General features: G+C 33.5%; 1 protein-coding gene across 5 annotated transcripts in view; it reads right to left on the reverse strand.

Annotated features, from left to right (window-relative positions):
• Nucleotides 1-739: 739 nt before the first annotated feature.
• The window catches only part of LOC106673845 (adiponectin receptor protein-like), a 39,585-nt gene continuing 16,928 nt past the window's right edge, over nucleotides 740-23,396 (reverse strand). Inside the window, exons 1-8 of one of the 5 annotated variants that reach the window (XM_014406180.2) lie at nucleotides 20,869-21,116; nucleotides 12,283-12,429; nucleotides 9,489-9,593; nucleotides 7,952-8,216; nucleotides 5,122-5,302; nucleotides 4,870-5,057; nucleotides 1,534-1,727; nucleotides 740-1,478 (exon numbers count right to left, since the gene is read on the reverse strand). In XM_014406180.2, coding sequence (XP_014261666.1) covers nucleotides 1,338-1,478; nucleotides 1,534-1,727; nucleotides 4,870-5,057; nucleotides 5,122-5,302; nucleotides 7,952-8,216; nucleotides 9,489-9,593; nucleotides 12,283-12,414 — 1,206 coding nt within the window. In that variant the 5' untranslated portion in view covers nucleotides 12,415-12,429; nucleotides 20,869-21,116 and the 3' untranslated portion in view covers nucleotides 740-1,337. Of the gene's footprint in view, nucleotides 1,479-1,533; nucleotides 1,728-4,869; nucleotides 5,058-5,121; nucleotides 5,303-7,951; nucleotides 8,217-9,488; nucleotides 9,594-12,282; nucleotides 12,430-13,397; nucleotides 13,751-20,868; nucleotides 21,117-23,396 lie in introns of those variants that run through there. The other 4 variants (XM_014406183.2, XM_014406181.2, XM_024230037.1 and 1 more) reach the window with 4 other exon arrangements.

A 23,396-nucleotide genomic window follows, 5' to 3' on the forward strand; every position in this document is an offset into this window, starting at 1 on the left:
CCCAATAAAAACACTTTGCGGCATTTATTTAACAGCGTTTATTTATTTATTTATTTTTTTCGGCTGCTTTTTTCATTTATTTTCCAGGGTTGGGACATCCTCGTACACTTTCATCCTATTACAAATTTCAATCAAAAACTAAATTCTACTTTAAAAATTTACCTTATTTTATATACAGCAGTTCAATTCAATATATTACAGCAACAATCTGACTTGCTCACAATTTTTTTGCTGGACAGGGTGTCTATTATTATTTAAATAAAAGAGAAAATATAAACCACATCGTTAATAAATAATTTGGATTTGTGGTCCCTATTGTGAGTTAGAAAACTTGTTTATTAATATTTATTACATCCTAAATGTTTTCAACTCCTAAACCACCACAAAACATCTTCCATGTTCAAAATTTGACCGATTATAGGCAAGTGCAACTTCGCCGTCTTAAATCTTTAAATAACGAATGTTATAAATTTAGAACATTTTTGTTGGAAAAATTTGGCAATATTGACTCACAATTATGTTGTTTTTCTTTTATTTGGACACCCTGCCATTTTTTCACCTAATTGCTATATTACAAATTTTATTGTTAATACATTTAATGACATAATACTCGAAGGAAAAAAAAATTATGAAAGTTCTTTATTTTTAGAATTTTGATTTTCAAAAATTTACAAATTGTAAAATGTAGATTGTGATTAATAAAATTTAACAAATAATTTAAGTAATAGTTAATATTTTCTTTCGAACTAACAATGAATTATTACATCAATTTAATAGACCAAGTTGATTGACATTTGGAAAAAAAAAATCAAGCCCACTCGTTTCCTGACCTAATGTAATAGAATAACAATCTAAGATCATAAAAATATATTTTTATCAGATCGATTCAGAAACAACAACAGGTTTTTCTTTTACTTATAATCAATTATCACATTAACTTTATTTTGAATGACCGCAGCACATTCCAACCACTAACACATTAAAAAGGTGATGATTTTGTAATAATAATGTGGAGAGCATTATTAAAAAGTTAAAACGATTTTGTTTAAAACCATTTTTAAACCCACCCGTTGTTTTGAATGTTAAAGATTTTTATTTTTAAAAAAATCAATTTACAAATTGAGTAAGTGAAGATATTTCCGACATTCTGATGTTTCTTTCAAACAATTGTATCACATAAAATTTCCAATTTTAATATCCTATAATTGATCACATTTTTTTTATATCTTCTTCAATTTATTTATTTATTACTAATCCATAAATAATGTGGTTTTAGAAGGTTGTTAGAGTCGAGTTGTATCTCTTTACAGAGTCGGATGCTGTGGGAGGAGTGGATGTCAGAGAATTGTGCTCTGGACAGCACTCTGGACTGCACAAGCACCCATTGACATTCTGTAGGTGAGCATTTCGGTAATACCATGGAGGTGAACGAACGCGGCGGCGATTGTAAGCACATGGAAGATCTGGTGACTCTGAAACTGAGATAAAATCGTCAGGTTCTGTCGCGAATATAAAATAATCTTCCGGACTTACGCATATATCAAATTTCCCTGGATAGAGGCTTTCGGGGAATCGGAAAGCATAGACGAACGCTCCGGATAAATACAAAATTCCCATGAGTATGAGCCAACCGAGCGACGCGTATGCAACAGCGTTAAACCATCCTTCAGATATTACGTAATGAAAAGCTGGCACGATTCCGCTCAGTCCAAATCCAGCGAAAACACCTAAAAAGTTAAACATGAAATTTATTTATCAACCAAGACCTTACATAAAAAGAATAATTAATTATTTATTAATGTTTTAAGTATTGGGTGTGGACTTTTTTTTTTCAAATTCCGACTTTCACCTGTATAAAGGCAATATTACCTGGTCTCCTGTTTAATTTAGGGTAGGAAAAGCCATATTGAAAAAGACATTAAGAAAATGATAATTGATCCCAAGGGTCAATCAAGAATAAACTACGACACGTATACATGGAAACAATTCGTTTGAGGCATTGCTTGCTTTACGAGTTTGATCTTTGGTACAGAATAATAATAATAATAATAATAAGTTTATTGCACACATGAAGAAAATAAAAATTACAGATAATTCAGACAAGAAAATAAACTTAATTCGGCAAGGTAACCAACCGTCTGCCGGAGTTGGGATTAATTATTAACTAATCCTAAAAAATAAGCGTACAAATTCATTAAGCTAAATAAATACAATGGTATGCTAAATGTAATATCTATAATAAAATACTAAATAAAAAGGACACAAAACTGACAAGTAAAAATCAATGAACCGGAGCTGACGCTGGAGAAACAGAAGTACCAAATATCAAGAGAAAGAGCGAGGGAAAAGAAATTAGCAGAAAAAGAGAAAAAGAAAGGAAAATTACTTAGTTTTTTTTTTCTATCTTATGTGTATATTCTTTTTTGAGTCTTCACCTAATTCACCTAATAGGAGATTCGTTATCTTGTTTGTTGTTACCCTCCCACACGTGATAAATTAAAATACATAGATAGATATAATATTCACACATTTTCATAAGTCACATTCAAACTAATTTACTACAACCTATACTACAACTAAATTGGAGGTCGGAAGATTATCGTGGCCTTGTGGCCCCCTGTCTTTCACGCTAATAAATATGTTCAAACGGTATTTACAAGTTCCACTCACACACTAACTTATCCTAATCTAAATTATTTCACGGGCCTGTGGAGTACTTGATATTCCTCGACAGCCACGTCCTTTCACGCATCACCTCTCACGCTAATAAATACATTCATTCTGGACAAGCCACTACACTGCGGAAGTATAGTACCAACGAAATGCCGATGACCCCCCCTCACATCATACTAGCATCCAAATCCTTTTGTCAAGGGTGTACTGTGCCCTACTAGACCATCCTGGGGTAGTGGAGATGGAAAAACACTACAGGTGGTTAGAACCCAACGAAACTACACATAATGGCTTAAACAACTCCTCCCCAAATAACTTAAAATTTTAGAAATTGTTACAGCTTCCTTACTGTGGCTGCACGTACGTTGGCGGTAGCTCAGTGGAGAAGGGGGGGGGAACATGTTGAAGGGAGAGACAAGTGATGGTCGGTGAGGAGGTGAAAGTTTATTTACAGGTGTTATGTTGAGCACCAGGGAAAAAAAGGAAAAGAAGAGTAAGACAATAGAAAGAAAGAGAAAAGGAAGGACAGATACGGTGTCCGTGTCAGACCCCAGACGACCGATGTAGCGCTTCTGGCTCTCTTCTTTCTGATGGTGCTTCCACCCAGGGTTATGATGGGAGCTAAATGATGTTCTTCCTGCTTCTATACGAGTTAATTCGTTAACACAAGCAAGATATCTTAAGGTATTTAGCTTACTTAGGGTTTAAAACTACGATTTAAAAAAAAAATGAATACTAATCACAACTATTCTATTTAAAAGTACATAGACAAATTCTTTGTAATTAAAAGCTAACAAAAGGCCGAAATTATAGCTAATGTCTCTAGTCTGGAATTATCAGGCCTGATAAGAAATTGGAAATAAACCAACTCATGGGATCACTCTTCACTTGCCGGGATCAGCCCCTTTCTCTTCGTAGGAACTCTCCGATCAGCACGACTAGGATCACAAGCCACACACTTTTTTAAAATACACTTTTTTAAAGAATATTTTCTTTCCTCGCGGAGACCATCTCTTCCTCGGAACGTCTATGTCGAACTGACTCTCCTTGCTTTTTTTTTCCAATCTCGGACCCTGTGACCTCCTGATCAGGATCTTGCAGGCCGCGAATTGCTTCCTGCTTCTCTTCTCGGTTCATCCCGCCACTATTTAAGCTTTATTAATTTTTTCCCCGATAGGATGGGAAAAAATGTAATAATATAAACCTTTTCTTGTCAGGAATGTCATTTTATCTTATTAATATTAATAACATGAGAGGGCAGGACGAGTACCGTTTAGCCCCGGTCACAGTGGGTTATGGCCGGGTCGACCTTTGGATGGTCTGCACCTAATGAACGAGCTGCTTTGGCAGTGCACAGTTGGAAAGGCTCTCAAAATAATACTTTTTCTTAAATATTTTTCTTTCCAAAAGGTAGAAAATATCGCCTTCATCAGCACTTCGAAAAAACCGTTTTACTATATGAACAGGTACATGTGAGGATAACAGAGTAACCAGTTATCCATTCTCCATACCTGTTCCATATAGTAAAACAATTTTTTCAAAATCCTGATGAAGTGATATATTCTGCCGAAATCTAGACAAGAAAATAAATACTGTTTCTGTCTTCCTGGCCTCATCCCCAATCTACCTTCGGAAAAAAAAAAAATTTAAACTAAGAAGGCTGATCAATCACCAAAGCAAATACTTTTTCTTACATTACTTCCTTCAATACCTAGACAGGCTGTTCGAAACCGCTCAAGAGGGTGGAAAATGCAGCAGCGGTGGAGAACCTGAGACCTTTTTTCAATTTTAAAAAGGCCCTACTTCAGTGAAGTTGTCAGTGGTGATGTTGCACCGTTTCAAAGTTTCAAAATCCTGAGGAGTTAACTACCACTAATCTTTTCTATTTAATTTGTATTTACAGGCTTTAAAGGGTGCTTAAAACAAAGACAAATGGTTTTTTGAACAAAAAACGGTTTTGGCCTAATTTACAAAAAGCATTTTTTGGTTTTTGTAACTTTTTAAATATCTAATATTATTTTTATACAACCTTACATATTATTTGCTTCTTTTTCCTACATAAAAAGAAAAATAATGAGGATAGAATATTTTGGTATGAGTGGTATTTTCCCATAAAAATCATTATAGGCTGGCACAAAAATAGTTCAAATTTCACTGTGTTAATTAAAGTAACAATAAAATCTCAGTATCACTTACCAGCTCTCAAAGGGCGGAAACGAGATTCACTGAACTTATCCCAGAGTGAGACGATGCTTGCGGTGACCCCAAGAATGATGACAACAGTCAAGTATATGTACCTCGCTGTGGTCTGACAGTAGAATCCGAAGTAAAGCCATGGAACGAATGACCCGGTGATGAGGATGGCGATACCGCAGTAGTCCAGCCTTCGAAATTACAATTCGATCGGGTCAAATTGTTACAAAACAAAGTCCGCAAAAGTCTACTCACTTGCTGAAGAGTTTGCCTACGAATTCAGAATGGCAGTACACCGTATGGAAAATGAATGATAGTCCAAAGCAGACGATAACTGCTATGTAGAAGGTCGAAACGGCCAGTGCATCTTCAAGTGGTGTCACTCTCGCTCCAGAGAATAGAAATACAAATAGGGCAGTAACAAATGCAAAGCAGCCTGGAAAACAATATTAGCTTTTAATTTAAATATAAATTTTTAATGTTTTTCTTAGATGTTAATTTGAGAAGGATTTCCTAGGATGGATTTACATAGGCTCAAATCAGCACATGTACCGGGTCTGAAGTCACTGTATATTCTACTATACTGGCATCTAAGGATCGCACCTAAAAGCGGATGTCTCGGCAGTTTGGCAAGGAACCTCGCTGCATAACTGAGGATGAGCTGCTCCCTCGGAAAGGTGGCAGCAATCCCAGCTCGCAGCAAAGGATTGAATGCGCCAGAGACCACTCGAAAATATTTATTTGAAAAGGAATTCACACAAAAAAATATACTTACAACCAAATGATAAAATTATAGACACACCCCTAATTGTTATGATTTTTTAATGTAATGGGTTTGTACAACAAATATTTATTCAAAACACATGAAATAAATATTTTTCTTCATTAAACTTTAATTTTTCAGTAAATAAGAGAAAAAAATTATTAAAATACTAAAATTAAACAATTTTGTCTGTGACAAAATTATAGACACATGGGATAAAATCAATTTAAAACAAGTTTATAATATTTTGTGGCATACCACTCAGTTTTATTATTTCCAGTAATCTTTCTGGAATGGTTTTGTTCAAATTTTGAATAAAATCTTGAGGCAAATTATTCCAGGCAGTGACAGCCGTTTTAAGTTCGTCGACAGAGTTGTACTGCTTACAGTCTTGATATACCATCCTCGATAATTTCTCCCATACATTTTCTATAATGTTCAAGTCTGGCGAGAGTGCAGGCCATTCAAGTTTTTCAATGCTGTTCTGTGAAAACCATTCTTTAACAATTTTTGCATTGTGTATGGGTGCGTTGTCCTGCTGGAATATTGGAGTCCCTTCGCATAAATCGCTGAAACTAGTTTTTTCTTTGTCCAGTAATTTCTTGTAATATTCCGAATTGACTTTTTTTGGAAGAAAAGGAAGATTCCGTTTTTCATTACACCCAATACACCCCCAAATCATCAAAGATCCACCACCCTTTTGGCGCTGTGTCAAAATTTTTTCTTCTTTAGTTAGATCATGAAAGTAGTATGCTTATGTCAAGATCTGTTCTCGATTCAACAAGACGGGCCCAACTCTGAATCCTTTTTATGAGAAACAGAGCCCCAGAGGTCTTGATCGAACCTGAATACAGCCGATCAGGTGCCTTTTTAAAATAAAATTTAATTAAAGTTTAAAAACAATTTATTAAACACACAAGAAAATAATAATTAAAACCAATAAATTTCCTTTTAAATTTTAAACAACAATTAAAACTTTTTATAAATTTAAACAAACAGTAATTTCCTACAAAGCGTTTGCCAGACCATTTAGAACAAGGGTGGATATGTACTCACTATTTCCAGTCAATTCGCAGTGGACCGAAGCACTCTATTTTAGGGAATACAACACTTTTGAGGAACGCACACTTCTCTTGTCTCTCATCTACACGGAATCTTGCTCACCTCTCCGACTCGACTGTCTCTTTCCTATTCTCTTTTATTTTATTTTTTCTACTCTCAGCCTAATCAAGGCATCTAAATAACATTGTCACTTTGAAATGAATTGAAATGTGACACGTATACGTCCGGGCCGTCCAAATTGAATTTTTTTTTTCGCCAGAAAAAATAACTTTTAGTAAATAATCTTCATTTTTCAAATTGTGGTTTTCAGCAAATTTGACATGGGCTATTTGTGGGGTTTCAGAGCTGGTTTGCGTTTCAGTTTTCTTCGGACTATGTTTCCAGTTTTTTAAAGAAATCTTCGAACAGTTCGAACAGAAACATCAACACCTGCCTTCTCTGCGATGGCTTTTGCAGTCGAAAAGCTGTTTGAAGCAATGTGCAGGATGTGCGATTTGTCTCTTCTGGTCAAGGAAGGTCTTCTAGAGCTATGCCCTCTTCTGTAGTCTTCACCTAGTCATATTATCTTCGATACCGATGAAAAACTTCGTTTTATGCGTCGGGCGATATCTCGGCAGCTCATTCCATCTTCATTGAGCAAGTGAATCAACCGGCGCTCCTCATCAGAAAATCTTCTTCCTTTGGGCATTTTAAAATAACTTTGAATTGTTCCAAATGAACTCACAGTAAACACTTCACCAAGGCACAGTGAATACTGAATAAACCTTTGGAGTTATAAAATAAACGTAAACAAAATGTGTGTCTATAATTTTGTCACAGCTAAATCAAAACAATACTGTTTATTGAGATGTACATTTGTATAAGATTATCAGATCAAGCCATTTCCAGAGTTAATTTTCTTTTAATATCATGAACAATATTCTAATGGCAAAAGAAATCATTTTTAACTGTTGAAATCGTAATTTTTTAATGTGTCTATAATTTTGTCACTCGGTTGTGTATCATTATTTTATAGCTAATTTTCAAAAACAGTGAAAATTTCACTTTGAGGTTTGACTGACTGATATAATTTCAGAATAATTTTATTGAAGAAGGGCTAAATGCATTCTATTATGAAATTACTTCGGCTGGGGCAGCTTAGAAAGGCAATTAAAGTGTAGGTTAATTGAAACAAATTTAATTCCACATAAAAAGACATTTAAATCATAACAAAAACAAGTTATTGATGGTGATTCTAGTGGATATAACAATCGATATTACCCAAAAGGTGTGTCCAGATGTTGCCTGTTTCAGTGTGCACACTGAATATTGATTTGAAACAGGCTGAGAAGGAGTCGAGCTGCGGCCTGTGCCAGTTGTGTAAGCAGTCATTGTCCTGTAGCCAGTGTGGGAGATGCCTGAAGTTGCAGACGGACCACGAGGCTTCCCATACCTTCCTGACGAACTCTTCGGCGGGTTCTCTGGCGCTGTTGACAAAAGCGCCCAAGTCGAGGTCGTGTATTCCTACTTTTAAGACCTCCGAGATCTGAATCAAATTAAAAGCCAAATCAACACTTGAAACATAAATTATTAAGAATTTTTTTTTTTTTTTTTTGAAAATGGCTTTGGATAAAAAAAAACACTTGATCTGGAATCAAGGTTAAGAAACCATTTATATTTTTGCCTTATTCCTCATCTCTCAAGACACATTTCTCCATAGTTCTGGATTACCTTATTCACTAGATCTGTGCATTCCTGGAAAGTTGATATCTGAATTAATTCTTGACTTTTTGGTTCAAAATCGAACACTGAAACTTTTTTTTTTTTTTAAACTTCGGCCTATGCGAATAATTCTCAATATTAAGAAAAGCATCGATGTTCAAGCCCAAGAATTGTAAACAGTTCTTTGAATTAAATTTAAATTCTGATGAAGAAATACTCAAGGACAGTATCGAAATCTTATGAAGGAAAGGACAGGTTGGGTTAATTCATTATTCATTTTTCAACAGCTACATTTTGAAATATATCATTTGACAAAAATAAATTTTACTTTTATTATTATTAACATGATTTTGTACTCTAATTATTTATGCACATGTGTGCCAGAATGATGAAAAAAATTCTCACATAAAAGTTACTATTATTATTTATTCATTTAATAATATAATCTGGTTATAATTTGTGATATATAAATATTTTTAACAATTGAAAGTGAAAAATAAAAATAATTAATGGTTGTTGCTAAAAGACAGCGTGTTAACTTTTGTCAAATAAGTCCAGTTAATTCAAAATTTATTATTTAATTATACTTTCTGTTTACAAAACTTAGCTAAATTTGTTTTTATATTGACAAGACTATTTATCAGCAGTATGATCATCCAAGACAATGAAGTTGTCCATGAATAGACAAAAACTGCTCAGGAAGCAAAAATTAAAACAGCCAACTCTAAGATAGAAATTACAGATATCAAAATACTTTGTTGTAATATTTCGACGGTTTGTCTTTCGATTCGCCATGCTGTATCAAGGTAAATTCACAATATCACAGTGGAAAATAAAAAACAGAAAATTGAAATAAAAAGAAAAGACATATTTAGAAATGGTATTGAGAAATGAACAAAAAACAAAAATTAAATTTTAGAACTGAATTTAATTCTGGGCTGTATAATTTATTTTAAATTTTGAAAGATTTCAAAGATTAAAAATCTTTTTTTAATATTTTTATCATGTTACGTCTAATTACATAGTTCAAGAATCTCTGTCTCAATCTGTGTTTGAGTAGTACTATCTCACTTGCTAGGAATTACACAATCTTTACCTCCTGATCGATCAGAGTTGGGTCGACTGGAGTGCTAGGCAAAGGGCAACCATTGCATCCCTCTTCATCATCAAACAGGCTCGTATCATCCTCTTCGATAAACTCCTATAATAGATAACGAAGTGAAAAATATCAATCTTCATTAAAAAGGCTGTCGCTGAATAGGAGAAAAAGAAAATCTGATGATGAACCGCACGTGGCAAATGAATTCATCACCTGCCTTCATATTTATTAAAATAAATGCAAGACAAAGTTTATTTCATTACACAAACAAGGATACTTTTTTTAAATTAATAAATACAAACCATTAAATTGTAAGTAGTTTTAAAGATTTTCAACCTTTCCTGCCAGATTATATTATTACGTGGTTGCAGGGAAACAAGGGTTAAGCCAAAAACAACAAAACCACTTCGTGTAAGTAATATTGAGAAAATAAAAAAGCATATTCTTGAGAAATTTTGTCCACTACTCTAATTTTGAGAAAAATTTAAACCTTTTAATGCAATTTCCTCAGAGGTTTGATTTTGCACATTTGGCTTAATTTTCGCTGTAGCCAATAATTCATTCAGTATTTCTTGTCATAAAAGGGCTTAAGATTTAACTACACATCGGATGTCATGTTTAAGGATGGATAAGGTCAAACCACTTAACAATACTTTTTTTTTTTTAAGTTAATCTCACACTCCCACAGGCCAGGATTTGAACCCGGAACTACTAGCATGTTAAGTACAAGAACCCTGGGTCTCCGGTTTTATTAAACAAATTGTCAACAAGAACTCTTGTCTTCTAATAATGATAAAATAAAGATAAAATAAAACAATACAAGGTTATATGAAGAGTATTATATAATTAAAACCGATGAAACTGTCATTCACTCAATTGCTTTACATAAGATTAGAACATAGTTACTACTTGATGTAGGATGACATCATAAACAAAACAAACATTAATCACTTTTAAACTTGAACAATTACTCGGTTAAATAATTGATAGCAAATAGATAAAACATCACCTGACCAATGACATATTTTAAATCCTGCTTGATCAAACAAATATTCGGACTAATTGTATCGAATGTGTGCGATTTATAACTTTTTATACTCTTTTTTTGAAATCTAAGTCGCCTTCAATTTAAAAATGGTAAAAACTCTGTTGTTTCACCATGGCAAAGATATCAAATAGTTTTTAAAACAGGTTTTTCTAAACTACCTCATTCTCAACTGCTCCTCATATCTTCAACAAATTATGAAACAACAGGTCTCTAAGAAACGCACACTTTTTAAAACATTGACTGTGTCCTATGCTTGGCCATTTTGGTTGTCCACAGCGAAACACAATTTATCAAGTAATAAAAGCTATTTGGTACTTAAAAATAATGTAATTTTTTTAAATTATATTTATCTAAGTGATATAAATTATATCACAGAACAGTTGCACCCCCACAGCGCTAAGCAAATCAACTGGGACCCCGCAGAACGTTTGTTCAATTTGGGACTGTAGTTCAATAAAAGTCATTTCTACTTTCTAACAATAATTTGACACAATCATACAAAATGGGCAAATAATTTTCTAAATTAACATGACACATACACAGAAAAGCAAATTTTCCCAAAATAAATGTAAAAAAATCATTTCCAGCTGAAAAAACTAGAAGCCAGAGATACTTCTTCCCTTCTGAGGTGATTTTGAATGGAATCGTGCAACGGGTAAAGCAGAAGGACAGTTTAAAAAGAATAAATGTGAAGATGCAGACCAGAAAGGATAGTCAGCCTGACAGAAAATAATTTCTGAAATTCTTTACGCAAGAAAATTAATTTGTTAAAAAAATTACACAATAAGACCCCAAAGAAGAAATCTGACTATAGAAGAAAACAATCAACTGAAAATATTTGAGAGTAATTTTTAATCAATAAACAACAACCTAAAAAATGGTACAAACTAATAAGTTTTATATCATTATTGATATTCATCTCTTTCATCTCAACCAGGACCTTACATAAAAAGCATATTTAATTGAAAGAAGTAATTTGGTCAATTAGACCACTAAACTTAATGGATTTAATAAGTAAAAGAAGTATCACTTCACTAACAGCTCCTCGTGGTCACTTCATAAGTCGCTGAGAATCGAATCCTGATTACATGACATTTGAAAAATGGCAAAAAAATTTGAAAGGTTGTAGGTTGAGATGGGGATTGGTGTCCGAGTGGATCGAAGTCACGATAGCTCAAGTGGTAGAGCAGCGGCGTATTGAGCCGAAGGTCGTGGGTTCGAATCCCGCTCGTGACACTAACTTTTTCATCTCAACTAGGACCTTACATAAAAAGGAGAATTAATTGAAAGAAGTAATTTGGTCAATTAGGCCATCAAATATAATGAAATATTATTAATATTTATAATATTTCATTATAAATAAATGATAAATAATAAACAATTATTATGATAATTATTTATTATTGTTAATAATAATAATATATTATTATTATTGTTTACTATCAAAGCAAATCAAGCTTATTTATACTAGGATTATCACAAGGGTTTATAAATCTTCTATGCTTTTTCTACAAGTTCAATGATCCTCAAAAATAGGCATGACTTCTGAAAGTGTTTGTATTATAATTAAAATTTGCTGTAAAAAGTTTAATTCCATAGACAAAAATATGAAATGTTAAATCAATAAGTGTAATAATTAAGAAATGAGTAGTAAAATTGATAGTATGATTACTGTTTATTATTAGGTTCAAAATAATTTTTTTACACATGTTTTTTTTTTAAATCAACATGGCATAAACTTACCTTCACTTCATGCAAACCGGGTAGTTCTGACTCGAGTGACTCCCACAAGTGTCTTTTCCTAATTCCGTCAAAAGCGAACGAAGTGCCATCGACCCGATCAAAAGATTCTGCTGCATCCTCGAAATCACTCATTTTGTTTGAAAAAGTCTGGAACAGAAAAAGCGAGAAAACTGATTCATCTTGCTTAAATATTGTTTTATCGAGATATTGTACCGCTGCCAAAATTGGCGCGTAATGAAGGTACATGCCATTTGGCCTCAAGGTGCAGCTATATTTACAGTTTCCTTTTTATAAGTCATTAGCCTGGAAGCCATTTTGCATCGAGATGCAAAATGATTTTGTACGGCCTGATTTTTCCAATAGGACCTTTTTTTTTAAAGACTAGGAAATAGGCCAAAAATATTTCCTACCTACAACTATCTCACACAACATAAACTTAGCTGTTTATTAATATGTACCTTTCTCAATAGAAACATGTTTAAAGTTTTAAATTATTGTATTAAAACAAACAAACAAAATCAATAACTCTCAATTTTCTTCATTTCTCTATTTTTATAAGATTTAATAATTCAAGTTATTACAAACAGGTGACCTTTTTTGTTTTGTTTTTCAAATATATTCGTTTTTAACTTATATATTGTAAGGTCATTTTGGTAAATTTATTCTATCCATTATATTTAATTTCTAATGCAATTCACATCACACTTGGATCATACGGCAATTATAAAACAACTAATGAGATCAATTATTCTTTTATCTCCAACAAATTATTCTTTTATAAAATTTTAAGAAAAATAATCTTGATTATTCTTCAAGATTGTTTTTATAATACAATAATATTTCCTATGTTGTTAAAATTATCCAAAAGTAATACAATTATTGCCTTAGAAGACATTTAAACACTTATTTGACGATGGATTCTGATCTTTCTGGGTGATCATAAAACCAATGCTGCTTATGCTGCACAAGTAATCAAAACTGAATAATAACTAATAGAACAGAAAAAATAATTTTTGAAATTCTCATCTCAAATTTTCAATAATACAAGGGTAAGATTTTTTTTCCTGTTTTAAATTATCAACTTATTTTCAAACTGCACACAGTTGATTACTTACAAGTGCTATTTTAGAGATATTCTGTCTGCAAAAGATTTTTTAGCGAGGAGGGAGAATAAGACAACATAATTACGTTGTAGTCTGTTAACACAAGGTCGACACTAATTGCCTGTTACGTATTTCTTTCATTTAGTCTGTCTTTCAACATGTAGACACACTGAGAGGATTTCCTTTTCATGAAAAAATAGTTTACAAAATTCAAAACAACTTCCCTTTTTCCTCGCTCCTCCTTATGACCCTGACAAGTTTGCAATATGTTTCAAATAACACTGGCAACCGCACACTACACAAACCATTCAAAACTGTACTGATTCAGTGTTATACAATCTATGGAGAAAAAAATAGTATCACAGTATGTATCGAAGTTGAAAAACAAAAAATATGGTAATTGTTTTAAAAAGTTCATAATCATGTTGGCATTTTGTGGCATATGAAAGAATCAACTGACTAAGAACGATATACGTACAAAAAATCTCACGTGGAAAAAAAACAGTAAAAACGGGACTTACAGAGCTATTGAAAACAAAATAAAAATTCAGTTCTTACTCCCAACGGTTCCTCACTGAAGATGGCGCAATGCCAAAATGCGTTTGACTAGTTCAACAAACCCGCAAGTGAAGATGGACCCAATAAATGCCAGTTCAGCATGAAAATAAAAATCGGGATATTGTATATAAACAGCAGATTCTCAAAATGAAATAAATCTGTGTAAAATAGTCATAAACACAAACTTCAACACCTTGTCAATTAATTTTCTATTTACTGTGTAATATATATTTTTGTAACTATTTCTTTTTACATATACATTATACATAAATATAATTTTTTTTAAATATGTATATTTTATATATAATGTACATATTTTTTTGGCTTTTGTTAAAAAATTTACTAAATTATTTATTTAAATTATATTTATATGGATTTCAAGGTTTGTAGAACATGCAATGCCTCAGGATTGAGTTGTATGGAACATGGCACACCTGGGAAAGGTATTACAGGAGNTATTTTTTTACTATAACCAAATTTTCTTTAAAATATTAGACATATCGACTATCTTTTTAAACTCAAATAATTTGTATTTCGGTATGGCCTAGATGAAAGACCACAAATTAAATTGTAATCTGCCATGCTATCGACCTATTTTAAGGTCATCATTAGGGCAAAACAATCTTAAAGATGTCTACAAATTGACATTATTGAGTTTTTAATAAATGATTTGAAATTTCTTTGAAGATAGACTAAGTTCCAACATTGCCAGGGGCTGTAGAAATTTGAAACAATTTATTAAAAAATTATGTCAATTTGTAGAAATCTAACAGATCGCTTTTCCCTGATGATGACATTAAATTATGGCGAAAACTTGGCAGATAACAATTGAATTTGTTTTTTTCATTCAGACCAAACAAAAATAACTATTCTAAACAATACATCAGACAGTTTAAAACAAAATTTTCCATGATTATACTTGTTTTTAATTTGTGTCTAGTGGTCACTTTAGGTAAGAAAAAACTCGTTCATTAGGGCATTTTGAATAATATATATCTTTTACCAAGGCAATGGCTAGGAAGTTTCTTCTTTTTTGTTACATAAAATGACCACCAGTCACAAAATAAAAATAATAAAATTAATCTGAAACAGCCAGCATTTTATCTTTATTGTTTATCAGCTTTGTATCTTTAATCAGTAGAAACGGTCAATTAAAATTACTATTATAAACTATGATTATTAACATTAACTATTACAAAAGTTATTTTACACAAAATACTGCTAGTTATTTTCTGATTGTTTCTCATGAAATGCTCATTTTCACGTGTTTAATGTATTGGTTAATAAAAAAAAACCTTATAAATTCAAAACCATTTTATTCAAAGCATTTACCTTTTTCATCTTAACTTACTTTCTAACTTTTGGAAATTCAATTCGAGAACAGAAAAATTTAGTTTTGAGAAGACATAAAGAACTAATAATTTTAAAAAGTTATCCGTTTAATGAAGTTATCGAAATTCTTAGATAGATAAAAATCTGTTGGAGTCATTTCAAGAATAAGGCGGGTTTGGAAGAACTTAGTAGGTCAGTTATTTTAATTTATTCAGAGTCTCACTTCAAACATGAGGCCTGGTGTCGTAATAAGAATATAGAACCCTTACGATTTACCAATGCAGTAAACGTACAGTCTCACCTCTAGGCAAAAGGAATAATCGCTGCAGCCGTAGATACATCAAGTTTAAATTTGGTTTTGACGTATTGTCCTTTTGTCAACAATCACTTACCTGACCCACACACCGACTGTCGTACACAATTTTTCATCGCTAGTTATTATTTTTTATGGTCTGAATTTGGGTGAATTGCAGTGATTGTTTAAAAATAGTTGTAAACTTGTACAGTTAAATTAAGCCTCTTGGATGACCCTCTGTGCCATGTAACGCTAGGGTCAAAGTGGATATCTTAAATTTTAATGGTTTTGTTAATGTATTCATTGACCTCCAGCAAGATTCTATTATTATTTTATTTGAATTGTGACCAATGAAGTACTACTATTATTTACTGGTGTATTACTGCACCGCCGGATACTATACAAAATAAGAAGAAAACTATTTAAATGCGAGAACAAAAAATTGATTACTGTAAGTGTTTTCTCTTAACCTCATTTCCCCAATTTAAAAACTAAAAAAATAAATAATAAAAAATACTCTAAAACAGGCAGCATTTCATCTATTTAAACTCACAAACTAAATAACTAGAAGATTTTTTCTGACTCGTAGAAGAAGGGTCATACTAACCTGATTAAGGATAGATAAATGGACGCTTACTTACTGACCAAAGCCTGTGTATTTGTCCGGCATGCAAAAAGGTTGACCAATGTGTCCCACTTGAGACTAGTGGTCATTTTAGTCTATGAAAAAATTCATTTCTTTAGAGCATTTTGGAAAATTTATATCCTTTTTCAAGGCAACACCTAGGAAGATTTTTTTTCTTACAAACCCTAACCACTATTTCCAAATTAAAAATAAATAAATAGAAAATAATCTAAAACAGCCAGCAATTCATATATTCAAACTCACAAACTAAACAATTAGAAGATTTTTCTGACTCGTCGAAGAAGGGTCATCCTTACCTGATTGAGGATAGATATTTGGACATGTACTTACCAACCAAAGCCTGTGTATTTGTCCAGCATGTAAAATTCATGGGCAAAAATTGGGTTCGCAACAGCAGAGTTTATATCAACCCTCGAGGTGTTGTGTTTTTGAAAAAAAGCCCATTTGTAAGTATGTCGGGTTCGAATGCAGGGCCGCTGGATTCGAACCCGGGACCTTTACCCGTGAGTGTGATGAGTGCTGTGTCAACGTCTAAACCGTTGCGGCTACCAACGCCCCCAAAAAATTCATTTCTTTAGAGCATTTTGTACAATTTATATCCTTTATCAAGGCAACTCCTAGGAAATTTTTTCTTACATAAAATAACCACTATTCCCAAATTTAAAATAAATAAATAGTTTAAAACAGACAGCAATTTATCTATTCAATCTCACAAACTAAACAACTAGAAGATTTTTTCTGACTCATAGAAGAAGGGTCGTACTCACTTCATTGAGGATAGATAAATGGATTACTTACCGACCAAAGCCTGTGCATTTGTCCGCATGCAAAAAGGTTGCTCAATATGTCCTACTTGGGACTAGTGGTCATTTTAGGTAAGGAAAAAATTCATTTCTTCAGAGCATTTGGTAAAATTTATATCCTTTATCAAGGAAACTCCTAGGAAGATTTTTTTTCTTACATACAATAACCACTATTCCCAAATTAAAAATAAATAAATAAACAAATAGAAAATAATCTAAAACAGCCAGCATTTCATATATACAATCTCACAAACTGAACAGCCAGAAGATTTTTTCTGACTCATAGAAGAAGGGACATCCTCACCTGAATAAAGAAGGACACATGGACGCTTACTTACAGACCAAAGCCTGTGTATTTCTCCGGCATGCAAAAAGGTTGCTCAATATGTGCCACTTGGAACTAGTGATCATTTTAGGTAAGGAAAAAATTCATTTCTTTAAAGCATTTTGTAAAATTTATATCCTTTATCAAGGCAATTCCTAGGAAGAATTTTTTTCTTACATACAATAACCACTATTCCCAAATTTAAAAAATAAATCAATAGAAAATAATCTAAAACAGCGAGCATTTCATCTATTCAATCTCACAAACAACCTGATTTTTCTGACTTGTTGAAGAAGGGACATCCTCGCCTGATTAAAGGACACATGGACGCTTACTTACCGACTAAAGCCTGCGTATTTGTCTGGCATGTAAAAAGGTTGACCAATGTGTCCCACTTGAGACTAGTGGTCATTTTAGTCAACAAAAAATTCATTTCTCTAGAGCATTTTGGAAAACATATCCTTTAACAAGGCAACTCCTAGGAAGTTTTGTTTAACTACCCTGGTTCATTGTTAATTTGCTATAAATAATTCCACTGGAAGGAATCATTTCATAAGGATTCTCTGGCAGATTTGATAGACACCGTCTCAAATTAAACTGCTCAAAAATGATATTTTTTATTTATTCTTATTCTATTAGTTTTAATTAAATTAATCGATATATTCTAGTTAGATAGTTAGATGGATAAAAGAAAGTAGAACCAAAAGCAAACAAATGTTAATCCTAATTTTTAATAATGGATTTACTTAAGAATAGTAAACATGAAGATTACTCATTTTGTAAACAAAGACCTTTTCTCGTCTTTTCTACATTTTAACCCAGTTGTATTCTCTTTAACAGTAGAAAGACATCTTGAACCAGAAGTTCACAATATTTTTGTGACAATAAGTCATTTACTAATGCTGTAGAGGCGGTGCATCATCAATTTAGAATATTAACCAAGACTAAAGGGGCGTTTTCCTAACGATTATTAGTTTATTAAAATTACTCTGTTTTGGCATCTATCAGGTATTGAAGAAATCGACAATGCCGACTAGTAACTGGGCGTTAACCATTATTCAATTGTCCATCTATTTTAAAAGTCGACGTGATGGTATAATGAGAATATAAAATTCCCTGACACAGAATTATGAACACCCTCTTTTGCGAAAATTGTACATAGCCAACTTAATATAGTCACACAAATTATATGAAAGCGCTTTGTGATTTCCCTAATATTTAAGCCTTCTTTCTTTTTAACAGATAAAAGTTTACATTGAAAATTTTTATAATGTAATCCAACTTAAGTCGTTTCACTACATATCAACCACTAAATAACTTTTGTTTACTTTAAAATAGATTACATATATAATATTTTCATCCCTGGCCAAAGAAACTGTATAAAGAGAACATAACGCCATCATAAGGAAATGGATATCGCAGAGGGAGCTGGCATTTCTCAGAGCATCGTCTCATGGGCTTTAGCCCGTTTCCAAGAGACTGGAAGTGCCAGGTAGTGGATCTCAGTGCATTACGACGCTAAGGGAGGACAGAAGTATTGCCATTGCTGCAAGATGGAACTATTTCCATAGTGGCCGCCAGATCCTAAATGAAGTACACGATGTTTGGCAAGACCTTTATCAACACAACAATTCGTAATGGTGTAATGGACCATCGTAGTCCCTTTGAGATGACCTGCAACAACACCCCACTACAAGCAACGTGCACCTAGAAGAGAACACCAATTGGGATACTGTTATGTTTACTAATGTCGCGTTTCTGTCTGTATAGTGATATGAGGAGCCTAAGAGTTTATGGAGAACAGAAGATGCGAACAACACCCCAGTTCGTGCTCCGTTCAGTGCCATTTGGACGACCCGGTGAAATGGTCTGGAATAGGATTTACACTGGAGGACGAACTGGACTCCATATTGTTGAAGGCAACCTCTCTGTAGTCCATTATGCCCAGGAAATTATCGAGGAAAACATCCGTCAAACAAGGGGTCTCATTGGCAGGGATTTTTGATTTCTGAGTGCCAGACCTCATAGAGGTAGAGTTGTTCAACAACAGAAAACCTGGGAAATTTCCATCTGCACCTTCCCCCACTGTCTCCAGACCTTAATCCCATTGAGCACATGTGGAGTTGCAGAGAAGGGTAGAATAGAAAATAGAAGGGGGTGCATAGAAATTGCAGCATTCCAATATCTATGGAGTAAAATTCCATATCATCTTGAACAAGAAGTTCGCGATATTATTGTGAGAATGAGTCATCGAAGTCACCGGCAAGCGGATATCGCAGAGGCAGTTGGAGTTTCTCAGAGTGAGGTCGCCTAGACTTGAGCCCGATTCCGAGAGACTGGAAGTGCCAATAGGTGGCCCGGTAGTGGATCTCAGTGCAGTATGACGCTATGGGAGGGCAGAAGTCATTCCTGCTAGACGGAACCCTTTTCATAGTGCCCACCAGATCCGAAATGAAGTACAAGATTGGCAAGACAATGGACAAGCTGGCTTCAGATCATATACCCCTTTGAGACAACCTGCAGCAACACCCAACTACCAGCAACTCAGGATAATGTGGTGCAACATGTGCCTAGAAGAGAACACCAATTGGGATACTGTTATGTTTACTGATGTCGTGTTTCTATCTGTATAGTGATACCAGGCGCCTAAGAGTTTATGGAGAACAGAAGATGCGTACAATACACCATTTTGTGCTCCCTTCAGTGCCGTTTAGAAGACACGGTATAATGGTCTGGAATGGGATTTACACGGGAGGACGGACCAGACTCCATATTGTTGAAAGCAACCTCACCGCATCCAAGAAATTATGGAAGAATACATCCTTCAAACGGGTGATCTCATTGGCAGGGATTTTCGATTTCTGGATGACAATGCCAGACCTCATGGAGGCAGAGTTGATCAATGTTTAGAAAACCTTGGAATTTCCTATCTACCCCTTCTCACATTGTCCCCAGACATCAATCCCATTGATCACGTGTGATGCGTTGCAGAGAAGGCTTTTCGATCACTAGTTGACTTGCAACAACTGCAGCATTGCAACATCTATGTAGTGACAATTATGCAATTTGTGACAACCTTAACAGTATGCATAACAGGTGAACAGAGGTTTTAGCTAACAGGCATTATACACGGTATTAATTGGTTAAATAAATTACTGCGCCTAATAAAAAAATTAATTAAAACCTTTTATTTTATTTTTCAAAACCCCTTAATTAAATTTTCTTTCAGTAAAAAACATAATAATCGCAAATAAATTTTAATACAATTTATAATAAAAATTATATAAAAATGCTAAGGAAAGTAAATAGTACAAAATTGGCAATATCCCTATTCATTTTTGAGCAGTTTATAAAAATTTCCTGGTGACGTATTTGGCCGAGGTGTTGGCCGAATTGACCTCTACCTGTTGTAAAGCGTAAAATCGGGCTTATTCTCTCGTCTCTATTGTCATAAAACTTGGAGTACGAGACCCGACTTAAAAAAAAAAAAAGGGGTTGCGACTTGAAAAAAGGGCAGCACTCACCTTTACGATTTTGTATCCAGAAGAGGTCGGACGTGGCTCCTGTCCTTTTTTTTATAGCATATTCAACGGCGATTTTTCATCGTATTGGGGGTTGAAAGACCAAAAAAAAGTGAAACTTAACGGATTAATTTGAAAGAGGGTTGGCCCTCCGCACTGGATACCATGCTAACTGAAAGAAAGCCGCGTTCTTGGGTCGAATGGTCACCGATGTGAATCTGGTCAGAGAATAACCAAAAGGCGAAGGCAAAACCTAGACCGGTGACGTTATCGACACGGCGACCTCTACTCGATAGTCGATCCCCAATTGGACAACGTTTCCATCGATTAGAATCGAATTACTAACAACAGTTAAATTTATCATGTTATAGTGTAATAAATACCCAATTCAATTCTATTACTGCATGAACAATTGAAATAAAATATATTATTTCATAATTAACTGATAATGAAATACACAACAGTTGCTGATTTCACCAAGACTTCGCCAAAGGTTAGTTAAAAGATACTAATTTATTTAAAAACTAGCATCTATTAATGTTTTAGTGCCGATACATTGAGCGAATTAAAAATAAGATAACAAATAACACAAAACAGTATAATTTCAATGGATCAAAAAAGTATTAGCACAATTGTTTTTTTTATCTTAATTTGGAAATATCCTAGGCAAAGCTTTTTCCTTAATTGTAATCATTTCAGTCTGAAATAAACACAAACAAGAATGGTCTTCGTTATTCTAGATTATTTTCTGCCCGTTCATTGGTAATAATAATGGCTAAAATACGAGAGCACCAAGGAGACAGAAAGCGAGTGAGAAGAATAAAGATAAAGAAGAGAAATAGAGGTAGAGTTGGATAGAGATCGACAAATAAAGAAAAGAGGGGTGTGTGTGTGTGAGAGAGAGATTGAGAGAAAATGTGTGTGTGTGTGTGTGTGTGTGTGTGTGTGTGTGTGTGTGTGTGTGTGTGTGTGTGTGTGTGTGTGTGTGTGCGTGCGTGCGTGCGTGCGTGTGTGCGCGCGCGCGTGTATACGAGCGATGAAAAGAGTGGAGAAGGGAAATAAAAATTACAAGAAACAAAGAATGATAAAAAATCGATAGCGAGACAAAGAAAGAGCAGAAGAATAATGAAGAAAAAAAAAGAAAGATGAGAAGGTTCAAATATAAAAATAAAAGTACAGTAACAAAAACAGTGACAAACAGAAATTCAACCAGGCATAGTTACATAATTAGAAAAAAGGTAGAGAGAGGGAGTGTGGGTGTACGATGAAAAGAGAAATAAAAATTACAAGAAAGAAAGAATGATAACAAGTCTAAAGCGAGACAAAGAAAGAAGCGGAGAATGAAGAGAAGATTAGGATATAAAAATAAAAAGTACAGTAACAAAACAGAGACAAACAGAAATTCAACCAGGCATAGTTACATAATTAGAAAAAAGGTAGAGAGAGGGAGTGTGGGTGTATGATGAAAAGATAAATAAAAATGATGAGAAAGAAAGAATGATAAAAACTCGAAAGCGAGACAAAGAAAGAACAGAAGAATAAAGAAGAAACGGGGTATGATGAGAAGATTAGAATATAAAAATAAAAAGTACAGTTACAAAAACAGAGAAAAACAGAACTCAATCAGGCATAGTGAGAAAAAAGAACAAATAGATACCTAGTACATAAATATACTAATACGAAATCAGGAAAAAGGTTGAGAGAGTGAGAGAGAGCAGGAAGGAGTGAGTGAAAGAGAGTGGAAGAGGGTTTGTGACGAAAAGAGTAGAGAAGAGAAATAAAAACGACAAGAAAAATCGATAGCGAGAGGGAGTGGAAGAGTGTGTGTGTGTGATGAAAAGAGTAAAGTGGAAAAATAAAAATTACAAGAAAGAAAGAATGATAAAAAATCGATAGCGAGCCAACAAAACAAAGGCAAACAGAAATTCAACCAGGCACAGTTACATAATTAAAAAAAAGTTAGAGAGCGAGTGTGGGTGTATGATGAAAAGAGAATTTAAAAATGAGAAGAAAGAAAGAATGATAAAAACTCGAAAGCGAAACAAAGAAAGAACAGAAGAATAAAGAAGATACGGAGAATGATGAGAAGGGATATTAATATATTTAATAATATATAATATTTAATATATTATATTTAATTATTTATTTCGATAATTTGTCAGACTGGTATCAAAATACTCACTGAAAGTGTAAACCAAGGCATTGAAAACAGGGCTTACCATGTTTAACTTCTGTACAACTAAATTTTTATAAACAACTTCACTAGGAGTATCCAATTTTCAGGATGACATCTTTGGCGGGTTTTTTCTATCCTCAGTGGTTATTTTAAAATTAGATGCGAGAAAATTTGAACTCTTTTTCTTCGTTTTTATTTATTTGTTTCTCTCCATCTTGCTGCAAATTCTTGCAGAAAAAAAATGATCTAAGTAATAATCTATGATTTGAAATAAATATTCTTTTTATGTAAGGTTTTGGTTGAGATAAAAAAGTCCGTGTCACGAGCGGGATTTGAGAACACTTGAGTGGTAGAG

The sequence above is a fragment of the Cimex lectularius genome, unplaced genomic scaffold (assembly GCF_000648675.2).
Source record: "Cimex lectularius strain Harlan isolate CLEC.00 unplaced genomic scaffold, Clec_2.1 scaffold440, whole genome shotgun sequence".
Taxonomy (NCBI): Eukaryota; Metazoa; Arthropoda; class Insecta; order Hemiptera; family Cimicidae; genus Cimex; species Cimex lectularius.